General features: G+C 51.1%; 2 protein-coding genes across 2 annotated transcripts in view; both read left to right on the top strand.

The window, feature by feature from the left end:
* The window catches only part of Hdhd5 (haloacid dehalogenase like hydrolase domain containing 5), a 52,716-nt gene extending 42,774 nt beyond the window's left edge, over window positions 1-9,942 (top strand). The window contains exon 8 of the mRNA XM_039107661.2: window positions 9,347-9,942. Within this exon, the coding sequence (XP_038963589.1) occupies window positions 9,347-9,461 (115 nt within the window). The 3' untranslated portion in view covers window positions 9,462-9,942. The remainder of the gene's footprint in view (window positions 1-9,346) is intronic.
* A 470-nt stretch (window positions 9,943-10,412) lies between these two features.
* Tmem121b (transmembrane protein 121B) lies at window positions 10,413-15,326 on the top strand. Its single transcript, NM_001399096.1, has one exon. The coding sequence runs from the start codon at window positions 10,605-10,607 to the stop codon at window positions 12,321-12,323; it is 1,719 nt and encodes a 572-aa protein (NP_001386025.1). The 5' UTR covers window positions 10,413-10,604; the 3' UTR covers window positions 12,324-15,326.
* Window positions 15,327-20,290: the final 4,964 nt, after the last annotated feature.

Here is a 20,290-nt window from a genome sequence, read left to right as displayed (position 1 = left end):
TGATCTGGCAGTCTATAAAGGACGTGGCAGAAGGAAGCGTTTGCTCTTTGCCTGCCTGCCCTTGCTCTGTTGACAAGTCCCTTCCTTCATTGGCATTAGAGCCTGCTTCTTTGGGATTCTGGTGTATACTGAAGACTAGCTGAGATACCCAGCAACTATTGATTTTTTGATTTTCTGTTGGAAAGTTCTTAGCCATTGGTAGACTACCTGGCCCACAGCCTGTAAGCCGCTGTAGTAAAAACCATCTCACACGCACACTCACACACACACACACACACACACACACACACACACACACACACATCTATTTTATCAATTCTGTTCCTCTAGAGAACCTTGACTATTGTGCATGTCAAGTTGGTGGAGACCCTACGTGTTGAGCCCCAAATCAACCTAACGGATGGCAGGAAACTAGGATAATGAGGAGGCTCTGCAAAGTTGGTGGAGAATGTGTAACCAACTCTGTAAAGTGGTTGGTTGTACTTGTGCAGTGGCTAATGGTTACGGGGAAGAATCTCAGACCAGCAATGTCATCGGACAATACTTCAGATGCAAGAAATGAACAAATGAAAACGGGCTCATTTTCTTAAAGAGAAGAAAGGCAAGGTGCGGTCTAGAAGCTCCTGAAGAGTCAGTGGTACTGAGTTCATGCTGTTACCCCAGAAGCTATCATTTGATGCTGCAGGCCAGGGCAGCAGCATTAGACTCACTTGCACAGGAAGTGCAGCATGCATGCACCTGCTCACTTCCTCTTTTAACTTCTCCATCCACAACCCCAGCCCATTGGACAGTGCCATCCACATTAGAGGTAGCCTCCCCTGTCCCTCCCAGCCACCGTCCAACGTGTCAGTACCCTCTGGAGGTGCTACCACAGCCATATCTAGAAGTTCTAAACAGCTCTAATTCCAGTGACGTTGACAGCTGAGACCACCTGTCACACTCTCCTTCTGAGATGGTTAATATTGTCAGTGTCACAAGACACAGAGCCCTCTTGGCATGTCTGGGAGGAATTCAGTCAGAAGACCCACCCTACACGTGAGTGGCACCTGCCAGTCAAATAGAAGGGAAGTCCAGGGGGACACTTGGTTTTTGCCTGCTGGTCGTCATGTTTTGGTGGTAAGTCTCATCGGGCCTGCTGCTGCCACTGCTGCACTTTACCAATAACAGAACCAAGCTTTTTCTGCCATCCAGTGTGAACTTAAGACCCAGGGGCTCTCCAGGAACCCCTCAGTCTTCAGTTCCAGACTGACTGCTGAGGCACCCATCTTTGTGGACTGAGAGGGTCTCGGTTTCTCAGTGTGAAGACGATCATTATTGGACACCCAGACTGTACCATGCAAGCCAGTCCCATTAGTCTCCTTTTAACTATGTATGCATTCTGTTGATTCTTGTCCCCAGAGAACTGAAGCTAATCAGTTTGTGTTGTTGAAATTATTTAATCATATTCCCGGGTTTCCACCCTGCCCCGAGAGCTGGCAAATTGGAGTGAAGAGCAGCACAAATAAAACAATAATGACTAAGGGTTATCGATAGGGAAGTAGACTCTAATGGCATAGAGGGCAAGTTATCTGCCCAGATCTTGTGCTGCTTAAGGCTTATTGTAAATAATAAAAGTTGTATGTCTTTTATCTGGGAACTGAATGATCAAGGTGGGGTAGAAACCCCAGATTGGGATTAAATAAATTCTACAACAAGCTTCTCTATGTGGTGGAGGCAGGATTTGAACCTAGAAAATACCCCAACAAAAGCAACTTAGAGGAGAAAGGGTTTATTTTGCCTTACAGTCCATCGTGGTAGGGATTCATCTACAGTCAGGAAAGAGAATAAAGAATGCTTCTGGGGGTTGGGGATTTAGCTCAGTGGTAGAGCGCTTGCCTAGCAAGCGCAAGGCCCTGGGTTCGGTCCCCAGCTCCGAAAAAAAGAAAAGGGAAAAAGAAAAAAAAAAAAAAAAAGAATGCTTCTGCACAGCCTACATCCTCATTTTTATGCAGCTCGGGATACCAACCAGCCCAGGGAATGATGACACCCAAAGTGGATGGGTGTCATAGTTGCTTTTCTATTGCTGTGACAAAACACTATGAGTAAAGGCAACTTATTAGAGAAAGTGTGTTAATGGGGTGTTTTAGGGTTTTTTTTTTTTAATTTTAGGGTTTCTGTTCCTGCACAAACATCATGACCAAGAAGCAAGTTGGGGAGAAAAGGGTTCATTCAGCTTACACTTCCACATTGCTGTTCATCACCAAAGGAAGTCAGGACTGGAACTCAAGCAGTCAGGAAGTAGGAGCTGATGCAGAGGCTATGGGGGGATGTTACTTACTGGCTTGCTTGCCCTGGCTTGCTCAGCTTGCTCTCTTATAGAACCCAAGACTACCAGCCCAGGGACAGCACCACCCACAATGAGCTGAGTCCTCCCACTTTAATCACCAGTTGAGAAAATGCCTTACAACTGAGTCTCATGGAGGCATTTCCTCAATTGAGGCTGTTTCTGTGAAAACTTCAGCTTGTGTCAAGTTGACACACAAAACTAGCCAGTTCAATTGACCCCTTGTCAACTTGACACAAACACATCACTATTAAGCCTCAACCCTTACTTTTTATTCATCCCCAAGATCTAAATAACTTTGAGAGTCCCGCAGCATTTAACAAATTCTTACATAGTAAAATTTCAATCCCTTTAAAATATCCAATCTTTTTTTAAAATTCAAAGTCTTTTTACAGTTCAATGTCTCTTAACTGTGGGCTCCACTAAAATACTTTCTTCCTTCGAGAGGGAAAATATCAGAGCGCAATTACAATCAAAAGCGAAATCAAACTCTAACTGCCCAGTGTCTGGGATCCACTCATGATCTTCTGGGCTCCCCCAAGGACTTGGGTCACTTCTCCAGCTCTGCCCTTTATAGCACACACCCTGTCTTTTTAGGCTCCAGACACCTGTATGCCACCGCTGCTGCTGTTCTTGGTGGCCATCTCATGGTACTGCCATCTCCAAAATACTACTGTCTTCCGCTGCAACTAGGCTTCACCAATAGCCTGTATAGGCTCTCTTCATGGTGCCAAGCCTCAATTCCTTTGCATGACCCCTTCAGTCCTAGGCCATTAATTGCTACTGAGGCTGAAGCTGCACCTTCATCAACAGCCTTCCATGGGCTCTCACAGTGCCAAGCCTCAGCGGCTCTCCATGACCCCTTCATACCCTCAAAACCAGTACCACCTGGGTGACTCCTACACATTACCAAGTCCAGCCACAGCATGAGGTACAACTTTAGCTATCTCTGGAACATGGCTCTCAAAACACACTTCCCAGATTTTACCTCAGTGATGCTGGTCTCTTCTTAATCACCACTAATTTCTTAGCTCCAGCTGACCAGCATCAATTGTCCCAGTAATGCAAAGGTTTTGCTTGAGTATCTTGTTATCACAGCTGATTCTTCAGCCCCAGCTAACCAAAACCACAGAATCTTCACAATCAAAACAGCAATAGCCCTGAAAATAGTCTTTAATCTTCCGTCTGAAATTTCACAAGCTAGGCCTCCATCTTCTGCACTGTTCTTGACATTATCTTCCAAGCTCCTACAGAATATCCCACAGAGTGCTTAACATCCCAGTGGTTCTTCTAGCTCAAAGTTCCAAAGTCCTTCCACAGTCCTCCTCAAAATATGGTCAGGTTGTCACAGGAATGCCCCACTTCTGGTACCAATTTGTCTTAGTGAGGGTTTCTATTCCTGCACAAACATCATGCCAAGAAGCAAGTTGGAGAGGAAAGGGTTTATTCAGCTTACACTTCTTCCGCATTGCTGTTCATCACCAAAGGAAGTCATGACTGGAATTCACACAGGGCAGGGAGTTGGAGGCAGGAGCTGATGCAGAGGCCATGGAGGGGTGCTGCTTACTGGCTTGCTTCCCCTGGCTTACTCAGTTTGGTTTCTTATAGAACCCAAGACCACCAGCCCAGGGTCAGTACTACGCACAGTGGGCTGGGTCCTCCCCCCTTGATCACTAATTGAAAAAAATGCCTTACAGCTGGATCTCATGATTCCTCAACTAAGGCTCCTTTTTCTGTGATAACTCCAGCTTGTGTCAAGTTGACACACAAAATCAGCCAGGGCTTCTGGTTTCAGAGGGTCAGAGTCTACATGGCATAGCCAAGGAATGACAACAGGAGACCTCATGGCTTGATCTACAAGCAGTAAGTAGAGAGGGAGGGTACACTAGGAACAGCTCAAGTCTCTTGAAACCTCAAAGCCAGGACATACCTCCTTCAACAAGGCCATGCCTTCTAGTTCTTCCCAAGCAGTTCCACTGGTGGAAAATGTGTTCATATTCTTTCCATTAATTTTATAAATGAATTGTTTTTAATTTCAAAATACTTAAAATAGTTGTTTTAATTTAATATTTGGGCTTTCTCATAGCCAGTTACTTTCTTCAAGTGTTCAAAATTACTTTCCTGGTGGTTTTGTTTTTACATGTCTCATACTCTTCGTTGAAAACTAGACATTTCAAAGGCAGGCAGTGGTGAACACCTTTAATCCATCACTGGAGAGGCAGAGGCAGGTGAATCTGTGTGAATTTGAGGCCAGCCTGGTCTACAGAGCGAGTTACAGGACAGCCAGGGATACACAGAGAAACCCTATCTTCAAAAACCAAAAGAAAGAAAGAAGAGAGAGAGAGAGAGACAGAGAGAGAGAGAGAGAGAGACAGAGAGAGAGAGAGAGAGAGAGAGAGAGAGAGAGAGAGAGAGAGAGAGAGAGAACTAAACATTCCAGGTCTATGGATGTGGCTCAGTGGGGAGTGATTGTCTTGGATACAGAAAGCATCAGTCCCCAGCACCTCATAAACCAGGCAGGGTGGCACATGACCGTAATCCCAGCACTATGAAGGCACAGGCAGGAGGATCAGAAGTTGAATATTATCTTTGGCCATATAAACAAGTTTGAGGCAAGGTTGAGCAACATGAGATTGCATGTCTCCAGAAAAAGCACACGAGGTGATGGGGACCTGGAAGTTTTAAATGTAATATGGAAATGGTAAAATTTAGGTTTTTCCTGCCCAAGATTTGTTGTTATTGCTGATTTCTTTTTTCCTGGCTGTGACAGTTAATTCTCACTGTCACTTTGATTGACTTTGGAACCACCTTGGAGATATGCCTCCCGTGAGGGTGTTTCCAGAGTGGTTTGACTGAGGAAGGGAGCTGTGCTCTGAGGCCCAGGCTGAAGAAAAGGTATAAGTCAGCTGAGAACCAGCATTCAGCTCTTTCTTCTCACTGACTGCATCATGACAAGTTGCCTCAGCTCCCTGACACCATGGTGAACTGTATCCCTTCAAACAGTGAACCAAAATTAGCGTGTCTTAAATGGATTCATTTGGTATTTTATCACGACCAAGTAGAGGTGGTGTACACCTTTAATCCTAGCACTGCGGTGGTTCACTTTCATCTGTAATGGGATCTGATACCCTCTTCTGGTGTGCTGGAGACAGTAACAGTGTACTTATATACATTAAAAAAACAACAACAACAAACAAAAATATAGTATCACAACAGTGAGAAGGAGTCAGGGCAGAACATGGGGTTCCTCCCATACAGCATCTCAGTACTCCCATACTGCAGTCCCAGGGGATCAGATGCCTTCTGGCTTCTGGAGGCACACTCATGTGCATGGTACACAGACATGTTGGAGGTACTCAGTGGTAGAGTGCTAGCCTGTGTGAGGTTCTGGGGTTCTGTCTCCATAGAACAAGAAGAGCCAGGTATGCTAGCACACACTTAATCCAACAACTGGGACCCGAGGCAGGCTGGTCTCGGAGGTAGGGGGTCTACATAATGAGTTCTAGGACAGCCAGGGCTACAAATGAGGCTGTCTCAAAAACAAACAAAACTGTTCCTTGCGCTCTCTTTAGATTAACTAAACATTACAAGGTTGCTATGTTTTGCTTAGCTTTTTGCTAAGATGGACATTTCTCTAACATGTAGTTCTCCAGTCCTCACCATCCTCAGAGACCTGGCTCTCCATCTTGCTTCTAGGATACTCTCTATCCCCATCCTATCCCTCATCCCAAGCCCAACTTCCTGCCAACATCCGTTCCTTCAGAATGGCTCTCATCTAAGCCAGCCTCACTGCCTGGCTCCTGACTCAGGGCTCAGGTGATGGAGAATACGGGACTTAGTCTACTCTCCACACCGCTCAGTGCATGCTGGCTTCCCTACTCCTAGGAGGAACTTGCTTCCACTTTTCAGAGAAAATCCGTGGAGACCCAGCACCTAGTGCGGGCTGAAGCATGAGGAGACGGTCCCTGTGGGTGGTGGCATCACCATGAGACTTTCACTGCGCAGCTCGGGTCACAGCCCAGGCTCTAAGAGCTCTCTATCTGTGGAGATGCAGTGTCTGTTCTCTGAGTGCCGAGCAGTGCCAAGGCTTCAAGTCCTCAATGAGTTGAGTCTTCTCCTGCTTTGGTCTCAATCTCCTGCTGGGTTTGTTCTGTGAGTACCTTGTGTGCTGATTGCGAGTGAGAACCTGTGAACTCCACTTGTCTGTTCTCAAGTTCACACAAGAGGTCTCTGTGGGCTCCTCAGATGCTCTGACAACTTCCTTTGAACCTGGCCTTTATTCTTGCTTTAAGGGTGAGAGGCAGTGATTCTGAGTAGAGAAAGAATCTGGGAAGAGGGCTGTGGGCAGTGCAAGGAAAGGCTGCCCTGCTCCCCACTGAACCTTCCTCTGCTGCTGAGCCGGACAAGGCCACGTCTTCCTTCTGGTTTGTCTCTTGCTCTTCTGGGAGGCCACAAGCCATTGGCTTTGTAGGTCGGAAGCACAAGGTGTTATGTTGCCAGAGGAACTTTATCCGGTGTCTAGGATGTGAGGAATGCTTGGGGAAACGGCTCTGACTGACCCCTTTTCCCCATGTCTGTGAGCTTCTCACATCTGGGTTTGTGAGGAGAGCTGGCAGCCATGACAGCAGAAGTCTAGGTAATCTGCATTTTTCACTGGTAATGTGACCTGGATAGGTCAGGGTCTTTCTCTCCAAGTGTTGTATGGAAGGCGTCTAGCATAGACCCCTGAATGCTTATGCTTATAAGGGGCACTGTGACTATTTTCTTTCCTTTTCTAGATATCTTTTGAGATGTTTCAGTTAAATCCACTGCACTGTGTGTGTGTGTGTGTGTGTGTGTGTGTATGTGTGTGTGTATGTGTGTGTATGTGTGTGTATGTGTGTGTATGTGTGTATGTATGTGTGTGTATGTGTGTATGTATGTGTGTGTATGTGTGTGTGTATGTATGTGTGTGTATGTATGTGTGTGTATGTATGTGTGTGTGTATGTGTGTGTGTATGTGTATGTGTATGTGTGCTACCAGTACTGTGGCCACCAACTTGTTCCATTCTTACCCTGACTTATCCTTATTGTTGTGCTTCTTACTCAGAGCATGGGCTCTACAGGAAACTCAGCTAAAGGACCTCTTACAGATAATTAACTTTGTGTAGGGGCTGCAGAGATGATAGCCCGTTAGTTAAGAGTCCTGGCTTCTTTCCCAGGAGACTCAGACTTGACTTCCAGCGTCCGAGTGATGGCTCACACCCATCTGTAACTCCAGCCCCCTGGGCTCCAACACTTTCTTTTGACCTTTACACATACCAAGCATGCATATGGTACACAGAGATACATGCAGACAAAACACCCCTACACATAAAACATAATAATAATATGTTTAATAATATTAATAAAAAAGTCGGGGTTGGGGATTTAGCTCAGTGGTAGAGCACTTGCCTAGGAAGCGCAAGGCCCTGGGTTCGATCCCCAGCTCCGAAAAAAAAGAACAAAAAAAAAAAGTTAATAATAATAATAAAAAGAATGGTAACCCCATTGGTTGATAGTATGCTTCAACAGACAGGTAAAGTAAAGTAATCTGGTCCTGGTGAACGAGAGGGTGGGTCTGAGGCAGGGGCACCAGGGCCAGGGAGACTGGTTCTTCGGTGTTCTCAGGAGTCCCGATGCTTTTTCGTTGATTTCAGTCTTTTCCAGCTGTCTTTACCTCTCCCTCCACATCATTGACTTAACGAGGAATCTCAGGCTTCCGCGCTCACTGTGGCTGGCATTTTCCCTGGGGAAAACTAGGAAGCTGGTCTGTAATCACTCACATTAAAAGCTGGCAACTCCCCAAGCCCCGTTTCCACCCAGACTGGCTCAACCCAGACATCTCTGCTGGACTTGGTGGGATGTGTACAAGTGGAGGCTACATCTTCATAGCTGTCATCCCTGCCCTGCCTCAAGAGGGTGGCCTTGGCACCAGCTGGCATGGCTGAAGCTCTCATACCATGAGGCCTGTGACAATCACATTTAAAGTAACACTTTTGCTCCCCAGTACTAGCTGAAATATAAAGCTTTAGGTGAGACCTCTGACTGAAGTCTTGAAAGGAACTTGGTTCATACAGCATCAGCGGCCCACGGTGTGAGTATGTGCTCCCTGGGAGGCTGAGTAGTTGAATACCAGCTTCTTTAACTGAGACTATACTCTGTGCCAGCACTGGGCTGAGCTGCTTCCACACACGGTCTCTCAACACAGTGTTTCCTTAAAGGAGGTGCTGGTCCCTTTTTACAGATCAGTGTGAACTCAGAGAGGAGGCTAACTGGCCTTAGCTCGCACAGGCTGTGTGGTGGAGCTGGGGCCATGGGTTCCCATCCTTACACTTGCTCTGGCTTCCACACAATTGGGCATAGGACTTTCAAAGGTTGTCTGTGCCAGGGTGAGGGATTGGAAGATTGTACATCATAAATTCTACATTTTATGTGTGCCATGGATTTGTCCAGAGAGGCCTCCAAGCAGCTAGGAAAGAGCAAGTTTGGCTGAGACAGATTCTTTAGAAATTTTCTCTTTGCTGGGTGTGGCAGTCCATGCCTTTAATCCCAGAACTCAGAAGGCAGAGGCAGGAGGATCTCTGTGAGTTTGAAGGCAGGCGTGTGTGTGTGTGTGTGTGTGTGTGTGTGTGTGTGTGTAGGGAGAGAGAGAGAGAGAGAGAGAGAGAGAGAGAGTGTTAGTTCCAGGGCTACACAGAGAAAGCCTGTCTCAAAAACTGAAAACCAACTAACCAAACAACGACAAAAAGGGCAGATAAGGGTAAGGCTGTGGCTGGCAGCTTGGGATCCCATCCTGGCAAACAGCTATGGCAGCAGCGAGTCTATAGGAGGAGGATGAAGGCACAGGCAAGCTCCTAACTTGCTCCTATGGACTGGGAATTACACGGAAGCCCAGAACCTTCCTGAGCCCCAAACGCTATTGTAGTTTTCTTCTCCCCTACCTCCAAAAGACATTTTCCTGTTATTTCATCTCCTGCTTTATCTCTCTTGGTTTTGTGACAGGGTCTCCCATAGCTCAAGCTGGCCTCAAACGTGCTACGTAGTTGAAGATGACTTCGGATTTCCTATCCTGCTGCTTTACCTCCTCAGACCTGGAGTCAGATATGATGGGGTGTAGGGGAGGAACCCGGTGCTGCATGCATGCGAGGTACAAACCTTCAAGAACACCAAAGATGAGCCTGGCTAAGCAGCAACCCCACCCCAGGTCTCCAGAGCGGCTTCATGCCTTGGCCCTGGCCTCCCTACCCCAGGACTAGACAGTGGTACTTACACACACGCACACGCACACACACACACAACTTCCTAAGCTCTCTTCTCAGCAATTATATTCAGGGAGCCTTTTCATTTACTGGAAACTGAAGATCTCCCGGGGGAGGACAGTTTTGGATGTGTGAATACACAGTGTTTTTATGGGGCAGAGGGTGCTCCTTCTGAAGAGTTTGGGGTTTTTTGTTTGTTTGATGGGTTGGTTGGTTTGGTTTCTGGTGATGGGTTGGAACCCAGAACTGAATGCATACAAAGCAGTCATTCTACCAGTGAGACACATCATCCCCGGTCGCCTTCTGGTTTTCTTTTATTAAACTTTTCAATCACTTCCATTGAGTTCTCAGGGCCTTACAGAAGGACATGGGGTGGTCGGTGGCGCACAGAGGAAAAAATTGACCCACGTTCCCTTCTAAAAGGTATTGTGTAGACTAAGGGAAGAAACCACATGGTGCCTGAAGGCAGGAAGATGTGGTCTACGCTGCGACCAAGGCCACCCAGCACTTCAGGTTCAGCCCTTAGGGCTGTGGAGTTAGCGACTTCAGGAAACCTATGCTCCTGTCCCGCCGGCCGGATGCGCTTTCAGCTCTACTCCGGCGTCGCCTCAGTTCTCCCTCCTTTCCTTCCTGCTGATCCAGCCAGCCAGGCTTTCTCCTCCTCTATTCTCGCCTCCTCTCTCCCTCGAATCCAGTCCTGGTTTCCCCGCTGCCAGCTCCTTCTGCTGCCTGCTGGGCTCGCTCCCCTCCTCCGCCCCCGCCTCTCCAGTCCCGGCGGTCTGCTCGGCTCCCCGGCTCTCCCCCAGCCCAGCCACCCGCGGCTCCGCTCGCCCAGTCCGGCCGCTCCAGTCCGGATCTCTCCGCCTCCCGACCCGGGTGCGAGTTTCAGCAGCTGGAGAGGAGGCGGCAGCGGCTGGCCCGGGTTCCCCTCTGCCGCCTCGTCAGCCCGAGGTTGGCGGGGAGAGAGCGGCAGGGCAGCCCCTGGAGCCCCTCCGAGGACAATGCACCCGGCGCTGGGCCACCCTCGCGCGCTCTCGTCCGCGCCCGCCTCCTTTCCGCCGCCCCCCGCCGCCGCCCGGCTACAGCCCCTCTTCCTCCGGGGGGGCTCCTCCCGCGGCCGGAGAGGCTCGGGAGACAGCAGCACCAGCACCAGCACCAGCCGCGGGGGGGGCGGCGGCAGACGCGGCGGGGGCGGCGGCTCCCCGAGCAGCAGCACAGGCGCGGAGCGAGAGGACGACGACGAGAGCATTAGCATCAGCAAGCCACTGGTGCCCGCCGCCGCGGCGCTCCCGGGGCCCCCGGCTCAGGGGGGCGTCCCAGCCTCCGCCACCGCGCCCGCCGCCGCCTCCTCCACTTCCACGCCCACCTCCTCCTGCAGCATGACCGCCGCGGACTTCGGCGCGGGCGCCGCGGCCGGCACCGTCGGGGGCCCCGGGAGCCGCTCGGCGGCGGGCGCAGGCGGCACCGGGACCGGCAGCGCCGCCTCCTGCTGCTCGTGCTGCTGTTGCTGCTGCGGCCGCCCCTCTCGCTCGGGCCGCCGGGGTCGGCGCCGGGGCTGCTCCCCAAGTCCCGGGTGCCGCTGGGGCTACCAGGCGCTGTCTGTGGTGCTGCTGCTGGCGCAGGGCGGTCTGCTGGACCTGTACCTCATCGCTGTCACTGACCTGTACTGGTGCTCCTGGATCGCCACCGACCTGGTGGTGGTGGTGGGCTGGGCCATCTTCTTCGCCAAGAACAGCCGGGGCCGTCGGGGCGGCCCAGCGAACAGCACGCACAACCATCACCAGCTCCACCACCACTCGGCTCCGCCTCTGCACCTCTCCGCTGCGGCGTCGGCGGGGGCCGGGGCCAAGGCCCGCGGGGGCCGAGGAGGTTCAGGCGGCTCGGGGACCGGGCCGGGAACGGCTGGGGCAGCGGGCGAGTTCGCCTTTGCGTACCTGGCCTGGCTCATCTACTCCATCGCTTTCACTCCTAAGGTTGTGCTCATCCTGGGCACATCCATCCTGGACCTCATCGAGCTGCGCGCGCCCTTTGGCACCACGGGCTTTCGCCTTACCATGGCGCTGTCGGTGCCGCTGCTCTACAGCCTAGTGCGTGCCATCAGCGAGGCGGGCGCGCCCCCGGGCTCGGCGGGCCCCCTGCTCCTGCAGCCACAGCAGCATCGCGCCGCCGGCTGCTTCCTGGGCACGTGTCTGGACCTGCTGGACAGCTTCACGCTGGTGGAGCTGATGCTGGACGGCCGCGTGCCGCTTCCGGCGCACTTGCGCTACCTGCTCATCGCCGTCTACTTCCTCACTCTTGCCTCCCCAGTGCTCTGGCTGTACGAGCTGAACACCGCAGTGGCAGCTCCGTCCTGGGGCCAGGCCTCCGGGCCTGGAAGCTGCAGCCGCCTTTTGCGTTTGCTGGGCGGCTGCCTGGTGGACGTGCCCTTGCTGGCGCTGCGCAGCCTCCTGGTCGTGAGCTACCAACAGCCGCTGTCCATCTTCATGCTCAAGAACCTCTTTTTCCTTGGCTGCCGTGGCCTGGAGGCCTTGGAGGGCTGCTGGGACCGGGGGAGTTGGGTATCCCCAAGTCGGGCCAGAAGCAGCTATGGTGCTCCTCCCTCCGCCCCTCCACCACCTCCTCCACCACCACCTCAGGGAGGCTCCCAGCGGGGCCACTTGGAAAATGAAGGGGGCCCTCATGGCTATGTCAACACTCTAGCTGTGGCCTCTCAGAATTGAAGCAGTGAAGGGTCGGGGCCCTGATCTTGGCTTTAGGGTTTCCGGCCCCCTTGGCTGTATTTTAGAGGTAACTGTTGATGAGGCTGAAGGCCCATGGGTAGAGACTTCTTGGAGGGAGAACAGCAATATATCGTGAGGAAGAAGGGCCCATGTTCATCACGGTCTTCCCTGTCCCGACATACAAGGGATTGGATCCATGTGCACCTGCTTTTCTTGTCCTGATTCCTATCCTGTGGTGGTGGGGGATGGAGGAAAGGGGTTCAGGCAGGGATAGTGAGCTGCTTCGGTAGGGGTGTGCGTGTGCGTGTGCGTGTGCGTGTGCGTGTGTAGTTTAGTGTATTTTCTGGGTGTCAGTCCCATGCCCCTTGCAGTGGGAAGGAGATCTACAGAGGCCTTGCTTCACAACACGCATACCACCATGCTTTCATGCCTGAATTGATGTCCACGGTCCCCCAGGAGTTGCTTGGTTGCTGTACTCCAAGGGAGAAGCTCACCCAGGGTCTTCCTCCCCCTGCTCCTCTCTGCTCAGCTGGGGGAGGAGCACCTCTAGGTGGAAGGAGCAAACACCACCCTTTCTTGGGTGAGCGCGTATTTCTACCTCTGTGCTTCCGTTTCCAGCGCATCGCACACTGATGCTGCTTGCAAAAAAAAAAAAAAAATTAAGTTAAACACTCAGAAGTTGCGTTCAACAGGGCCACTGGATCCCCTTGGGGTTTGGTGCCAGATATTACAGGGTCTGTGGAGTATCAGCCATTGGCTTGCTCTCCCTTGGTTCCTCCCTCTGCACCAGAATAATAAGCCTTCCTGGGTTGGTGCTGGCCGGGTTGGATTGGGTCCAGAGCAACTGCTTTTGTGGGTTCAAATGTATGAGGTCAGGCCTCTTAGGAACCCAGGGGAGCAGCACCTGCTCCTTTAGAAAGCTTGGCACAGAGCAGAGAGGGAGTGACCTTTCACCCCCCCCTCTGCTTCAGGTCTCATCGGGGAGAAAGCACACTGCAGAACCCTCCTGCTTAGCCTTCCCCAACAGGGTCCTTCCTGAGAGGCTGTCCTTAGGATTGTCCTTCAAGGGAAGTCAGGGTTGGCTCCTGCAGGCTTCACGAGGGATGTCATTCTTGGAGTCTTTAAGGCAGGATATGTATCCTGAGGGCAGTCTAGGTTCAGCAGGCACAGGGAGCCAGGCCAGGATATACTCACCCCCACAATGGGACTAGGTGGGGGAGGAAAAAAACTTAAGAATTTTGGTTCCCCTTCTGTTTTGGGAGTTTTATGTGCCGTAACGAACCTAGACAAGGGACCAGGAAGAAATGATCTGTAGTCCTGTCTGTTATCTGCTAGGTTTGAATGCCATACCATTTTACTGTTTAGGCCTCTAGGGCAGTATTCTTTGAGTTCCGGTCTAGGGTAGTATTGAGCTCTGGTCTTTCTGGGGCTTGAAAATGCTGCATTAAAGGTAGCTAGAGGAAGAGCTCTCCAGGTGGACTTGAGGAAGGCTCTGTGTCTATACTGTGTCTGGCCTTGGGCTGCGAGATCTGAGGGGAGGTTTGCCAACTAGGTTGGAGGACAGGCATTGCAGAGTCCTCTAAGCCTGAAGCACAGTGGCAGGCCCAAAGCGCCAAGTCACTGACTACTAACTCAGCAGCCAGGCCCAAGTCCCTCATCCCCTTTGACTCTCTTAGGACCTTCTGAGAACACAAGGGCTGCATGGGGCCCCTCTTATTCAACTGCCTGGGGCGTTGGACTGAGGATATCTGTGTGGACAGAAGCATGGGAGTCTGAGCTGGAACGCTAGTGGGCCTGACTGTCCAGCTAGCGTGGGCCGTGTGGAGGATGTTTACAGTCTACACTCTATGCTCCTGTTCTCTCAACCTCAGCCAGTGCTGACTAGCTGCTTCTCACAGTGAGCCTGCCTTTTCTCCTCTCCCTGGCTGCCCGGATGGAGGTTGTGGCTACTCCCGGTGTTCTGATTGTTTTTCAGCTTTGCTGTGTTTCTTGCTACCTAATTTCAATGACTGTGAAAAGAAATTATCTCTGAGCCATGGCCGGCTCTGGCTGGCCCCCAACCCACCCTCTTTCTACTGTTTGGATAGCTGTCCCTCTACTGTGGGACCGCTGTCTGCTGCCGAGAGACTGCCACTGGATTTAGGACAGAAGGCTGACATATCTCTGGTACATCGAGAGGCATGGTCACTTGTGAGAGAGGCCAGGACTGCTGAGGGCCTAGGGAAGGCCCAGCACATGTCCAGCATGTCAACATGTCTTCTGTGAGTACTCTGACTCAGGGCTGGTCCCTTTCCCTGGGGTATTTATTTTGGGTCTTTTCAGTCACTCCCCTGTTCCATGCACATGTGACCTATTATTAAGGCCTATTTGTTTCTTCTCTTGCTTTCTAGGGTATCTGTAGATAGGGATCAGACTTGAGATGTCCCCAAAATGTTACGATCGGAATAGTACACTATCCTAAGGTTTATTCCCGAAGAACGGATCATGGAAAAGAAGTCTAGGCTCAGAATTTAGCCTTGTCGACTCCTAGCCTCTGAGCAAGGAAGCAGAGGGCCTAGTACCTGGGCGTCGAATGGTACCTGTCTTTTAAACACAAGTTGATTACTTTGTAGTGCTGAGGACTTAACCCACGCCTCAAGCATGCTTGGCAAACACTGGTCAGCCTGCTGAGCGACACCCCCAACCCTTAAGTCTTATTCAGTCTGTTCTCTCTCTAAAGGCTTGTACCCCTCCTTCTAAAAATTTCTTTGAGTCGGTGCCTCCCAGGGCTGGCTTAGAATTTTGGGGTTTAGGAACCCTCTTTAGCCTCTGCTTCATCCAACTAAGACTATTCTTGTTAAACATGCCCTGGGAAGTAGCCGGGTATGGGGGTGCAGGGCTGGGGATTAGAGCCCAGAAGAGAGAGAGAAGCAACACCTCACAGCATTCATCACATTCCCCCCTCTTTTTAAAAATAAAACCAGACTCTGTTCTGAAAATAAAAACTTGAGACTTGTGACAAGCTTCCTGTGTGGTTTAAGACCATTCCTGTTCTGATTTCCTCACTGAATTCTTAAATGTCACCGTGACATTTGTCATTATTTTGTAAGTTGGTGTTGGTGTCGTGGGCATACCATACTTGGCGTGTGATTCGGGGAGGCAGTGATTGGGGTTTGGGCCTGGCCTCCTTCTTCTGTTGTTGACGGAGGAATTTCCCAGTTGTTTTGGGTTTCTTTCACTCCAGGGGTAGCTTACTAGGGTGGAAGGCAGGGGAGATGAATTTGCCTGTATGAGACAGGTTCTCAGATATACTGCTCAGACTGGTTTCGAACCCTGAGCTTCAAGGACTCCTCCTGTCTCAGTCTGCACAGTGGCTGGGACCACAGCAAAGTGCCCAGTGAGAAACCATCTACCTTTCTTACTGTGTTGCTCTTCCCTCAAGCAGAACCACAGGGCATAAGTAAGGTCATTGTTTCAAAACAACACAAAACACCAAAGAACCAAAACACAGGAAGGAGATTAGTGAGTCTCAGGGAGACCACTGGGATTTCATCCAAAATTGCATGGGCTAGAGAGATGGCTCAAAAGTCAAGAGCACTGGCTGTTCTTCCAAAAGACACAGGTTCAATTCCCAGCAGCAGGAGAACTCATAACCACCAGTCTTAGGGGACAACTCCAGTCCCAAAGGGTCTGATGCTGTCTTCTGTGCCCCAAGCACTGGGCACAGGTGGTATACAGATATATACATCAAATAAATAAATACATTTAAACATGTACACCCAAAACAAGAATCAGGAGCCATGGTAGCTTGAAGGGACTTGTTAAGAATGAAGGGCGGGGGGGGGGGGGCGGTCAGGTGGTGGCGGGGCAGACCTTTGATCCCAACACTCAGGAGGCAGAGGCAGGTGGATCTCTCTGAGTTCAAGGCTGGCTTGGTCTACAGATCAAGTTCCAGGACAGACAGGGTTACACAGAGAGACTCTATTTAGAAAAACAAAGACTGAAATGCAGTAGACAAACAAGATGGCTTTGAGGATGAAGGCATTTGCGGCTGAGCCAGGCCCCGTCACGATGGAAAGAGCTGTGTCCCACAGCTGTTCCCGACCTCCACAGCCATACCACGGCAGTAGACATTCCCCACACCACACACAACATAAATACACAAATAAATAAAAGTAAGAACACTTTTTTAAGTTAAATGAGGTGACATATTCCAAAATGATTCTTTTCTCAAGCCTGTGGTAAATCGCAGAAGCCAAAGTGTACACGTGCAGAAAACATCTCCAGGACAGCGTCACAGCACGTTTTCACCTCTTCCTGAGTGTGGTCGCTATACGTATTTTCACACATCTTCCAGGTAAGCCAGCAGTTCCTGTTAGCTTTGGTCAGCCGGAGTCCCTCAGAGACACCTAGGAAAACTGGAGGAGGGCTCTGGATGACTGGTTTAGTGTGGGGACAGGGAGGCCACCCTAGGGTGAATGGTGATGTGGTACTGGTGCCAAGGAAGAGGACAAAATCACACCGTGGGGCACCAGGCCGAGGGGCAGAGCAGCTGTTTCCTCAATAGTCGCCTGTAGGTGGCGTCAGCTCCTTTTCCTGAAGCACTCGGACATAAGAAGCCAGCGGAGGCTACCTGCAGCCTCTTTAAGCCTGGGTCTGTTGGGGCTGGGGATTTAGCTCAGTGGTAGAGCGCTTACCTAGGAAGCGCAAGGCCCTGGGTTCGGTCCCCAGCTCCGAAAAAAAGAACCAAAAAAAAAAAAAAAAAAAAAGCCTGGGTCTGTCACCTCTCAGACCTTCCCTTCACAGGAGCCATCAGATGTCAGCCGCTCAATGGGGTCAACTTTCCCTATGCTTAAGCTCAATTGTAGCCGAAAGCAAAACTGATTTTCACCTTCTGAGCAGGTCCCGTGGAAGAGAAGAATAAGGTCAAGCAATGGAGGCGCCTTGCCAAGGTGTGGGCACACCCTTCTCAGGCCAAGGTTACCTCACCTTCTTCTCCAGTCTGAGATGAAGGATCCTGGATGCTAGCACCTACTGAGGTGCCGTGGCCCAAGGGTGATCCTTTAGGAAAAGTATCCAGGTGAGGGGCAGACAGGGCAGGCTGGGCAAGACCTTTACTCTCCACGAGCAAGGGGAGGGAGGATGTCAAGTCCCAATAAGAGACAAAGGCTCTCTCCATGCGGTGACCACCCACCTTCACTGCTCAAAACGGGCGGGTCTGGAGAGGGGACCTGGTGCCCGCAGAGGCCACAATGTAGAGAGCGAGCTAGAGAAAGAGCAGGAACAAATAGGTGGCCCTGGGAGCCACTTGGGTACAGGGTGATATGGATGACCAGGAGATGCTCCCCGGCCAGCTCCTTGTGTCAGTCTCCATAACATAATCTTCCATAACACGCCCCAGTGTGCTGCCCTGTGGCTACTTTCCCACGATGATACATTCACTCGGTGTGAGCCAGTACAGGGCAGAGATGGCTTTGATAATCTCAGAAAGCAAACTCTAGAGGAAGAGGGCAGGAGGCAGCAGGAGAAGAGGCGAAGCAATGCCTCAGGATCCACAAGCTGCTCGAGCCCAGAACCAGGTCAGAGGCTCAGACTGAGGCCAGGAGGAGGGGCAGCAGTTTGGTGGGGAAGCCACAGTGGCCCGGTTGTGGTTAACATGTTTCCAGCACTTCCTGGGCGTGGCGGTGTCAGTTCCTCTCGTGTAAACTTCACCCGTCCCTTAGGCTCTGAGGTGGGAACTAATGCTGTGCCAAAGAGCTCTTGGGCTGTGTGTTCTCTTACATGGGTGGAGCCCACAGTGTCTGGTGGCCCTAGGTGAGCAGGTTTCCTCAGGAGGTGCCAGGGTAGGGCAAAGCCTGTTCTTCCACTTACTTAGAAAGGGAGTCTAACTACCCCGGCATCTAACTGTTCACTACATCCTAAGGATACCATCCTCCTCCCTCCTTAGTCTCTACTTCATTTTCACATTTTCTTGTTTTACTTCCGGGGCTGGGGATGAAACCCGGGATCTCAGGCTGAGCGAACCATCTAGCAATGAGCTGCAGCCCTGGCCTTTACCTGTTCCATTTTCATAGGTAAGTTAAAACTAACCAAATCCATCTTCGTCTCCCAGTCAGATATCAGTTTGAATGCAGGGAAGGGCAGCTAAGAGACTTACTTGAGTGTGGGTCTTCCGAAGCAGTGCCAAGAAACTAGACCTGGACTGAAACACTGTATCAAGTGATGCCCAGGTCACCGTCTAATTGTCCCTCACTCCTTCCTTGTTTGCCGTCCCCCGCCCCCACACACACCTCATTTCTTGATTAGGCTCAAGACAGGAAAAGGCAGTCAGGAGCTTGCCTGGAGATGCACTGAAGGGCCAATCAAGGGTACATGTCCCATGCCCGTTCTGGCCACATGCTGACTGGAGCGTTCTACTCGACAACCGCCCCCCTGCTACTTTCTAGGAGATGGGCAAAGAGCCAAGAAAGCAGAACATGGTGGAGCGGCTTCTGTTGGTGGGGGGCTTTTCTTGCAAATAAGATCTTAAAGGACTTGTGTTTGCCTGCGTGTATGTGTGTGCGCTGTGTGTATGCCTGGTGCCTGAAGAGGCCAGAAGAGCACACGGAATCCCCTGGAACTCGAGTTACAGGTAGTCGTGAGCTGCCATGTGGGTGCTGAATACTGAACCTGGGTCCTCTGCCAAAGCAGCCAGTGTTTGTCAGCCATCTCCAGCACCAAGGTTCTCTGGTTTTGCTGATGTACATGCGTGCTAGAAAAGTAATCTATCACTGAGCCACACCCAGTCCCCCAAACAGGGGTCCACTTATTCCTCATTCCTGGCATGTGTACCCACACACTCATGTGTCATGTGTGTGTACCATGAACTGTGTGTTGAGCTCGATTCTCTCCTTCCAGGCAGGCTCTGGGGATTGAACTCTGGACATCGAGCTTGGGTGGCGAGCACCTTTACCTTTTCTCCCCTCTCTTGAGACAGGATCATACTCTCACCGAGGCTGGCTTGGAGCTCCTGCTGAGACTCAAATGTGCCACCATGCCAGGCCAAAACAGTGTTACTAGGCATGGTTCAGAACAAGACGAGTGTAAAGAGCGGTTTTAATGTTCCCGAGGATCCTGGCATTTGTCTGACAGCAGACACCAGTTTCCAGAATTTCTAACATTCATGATGAGCAAAGATCTCCAAGGAGGGATGGGTGTGAAGAACACGAAATAGCCAAGAAGCCCCTGAGAATTCTGATCCTACTATATGGAAAATCTAGAGCTGACATGTCTAGAGGGTGAGAGTAAGCAGACCGGGTGCTCCCTGGGGCTGAGGAGGTAGGGGGAGGACTGAGGAGCACTGAGTTTCTTTTTGAGGTACTGAAGTGATCTAAAGCTGACTACACTGGTTGTCACTGAACTCTGAATACGCCAAGCCACTCAGCTGCAAAGCGACAATTGTGAACTGTACAACGAGAGGATGTCTCTATAAGATCTCAGAAGACCCAGTGAGGGCAGAACTCTGCACTGATACTGTTGGTCTAATGGCAGCAGCTAGAAGCTGAGGGTTGTGAGCTCCCAGTGAAGTTGGACACTGTGGGGAGCAGCTCTGTGCTGATGTCAGACTCATTTGAAGCTGGGAGAGCTTATGTTTAAGTTCATATTTGAAGCTGGGGCGGGGGATGTCATAGGCTTGACTGGGATCTAGACCCAGAGACGCTCGCTGCCCGAATCTCTAAAAGGAGCCAGGACTAGAAAAGGCTGATGGGTGGGAGCGGCTTTCTCTCCCACTTGGCCCTTGGCAGCTGCGCGGTTGAATGCAGGCCACACGTTGTCTGAGACTAGGAACCTCAGGGCTTGCTAATGCTAAACAAGATTTGTCTGTAACAACTCAGAGTGGGAACTTCTTTTTTTTTTTTTTTGGTTCTTTTTTTCGGAGCTGGGGACTGAACCCAGGGCCTTGCGCTTCCTAGGCAAGCGCTCTACCACTGAGCTAAATCCCCAACCCG

Source organism: Rattus norvegicus, chromosome 4 (assembly GCF_036323735.1).
Source record: "Rattus norvegicus strain BN/NHsdMcwi chromosome 4, GRCr8, whole genome shotgun sequence".
Lineage (NCBI taxonomy): Eukaryota > Metazoa > Chordata > Mammalia > Rodentia > Muridae > Rattus > Rattus norvegicus.
The sequence above is the reverse complement of the archived record's forward strand: the minus strand, read 5'-3'. Positions and strand labels throughout refer to the sequence as shown.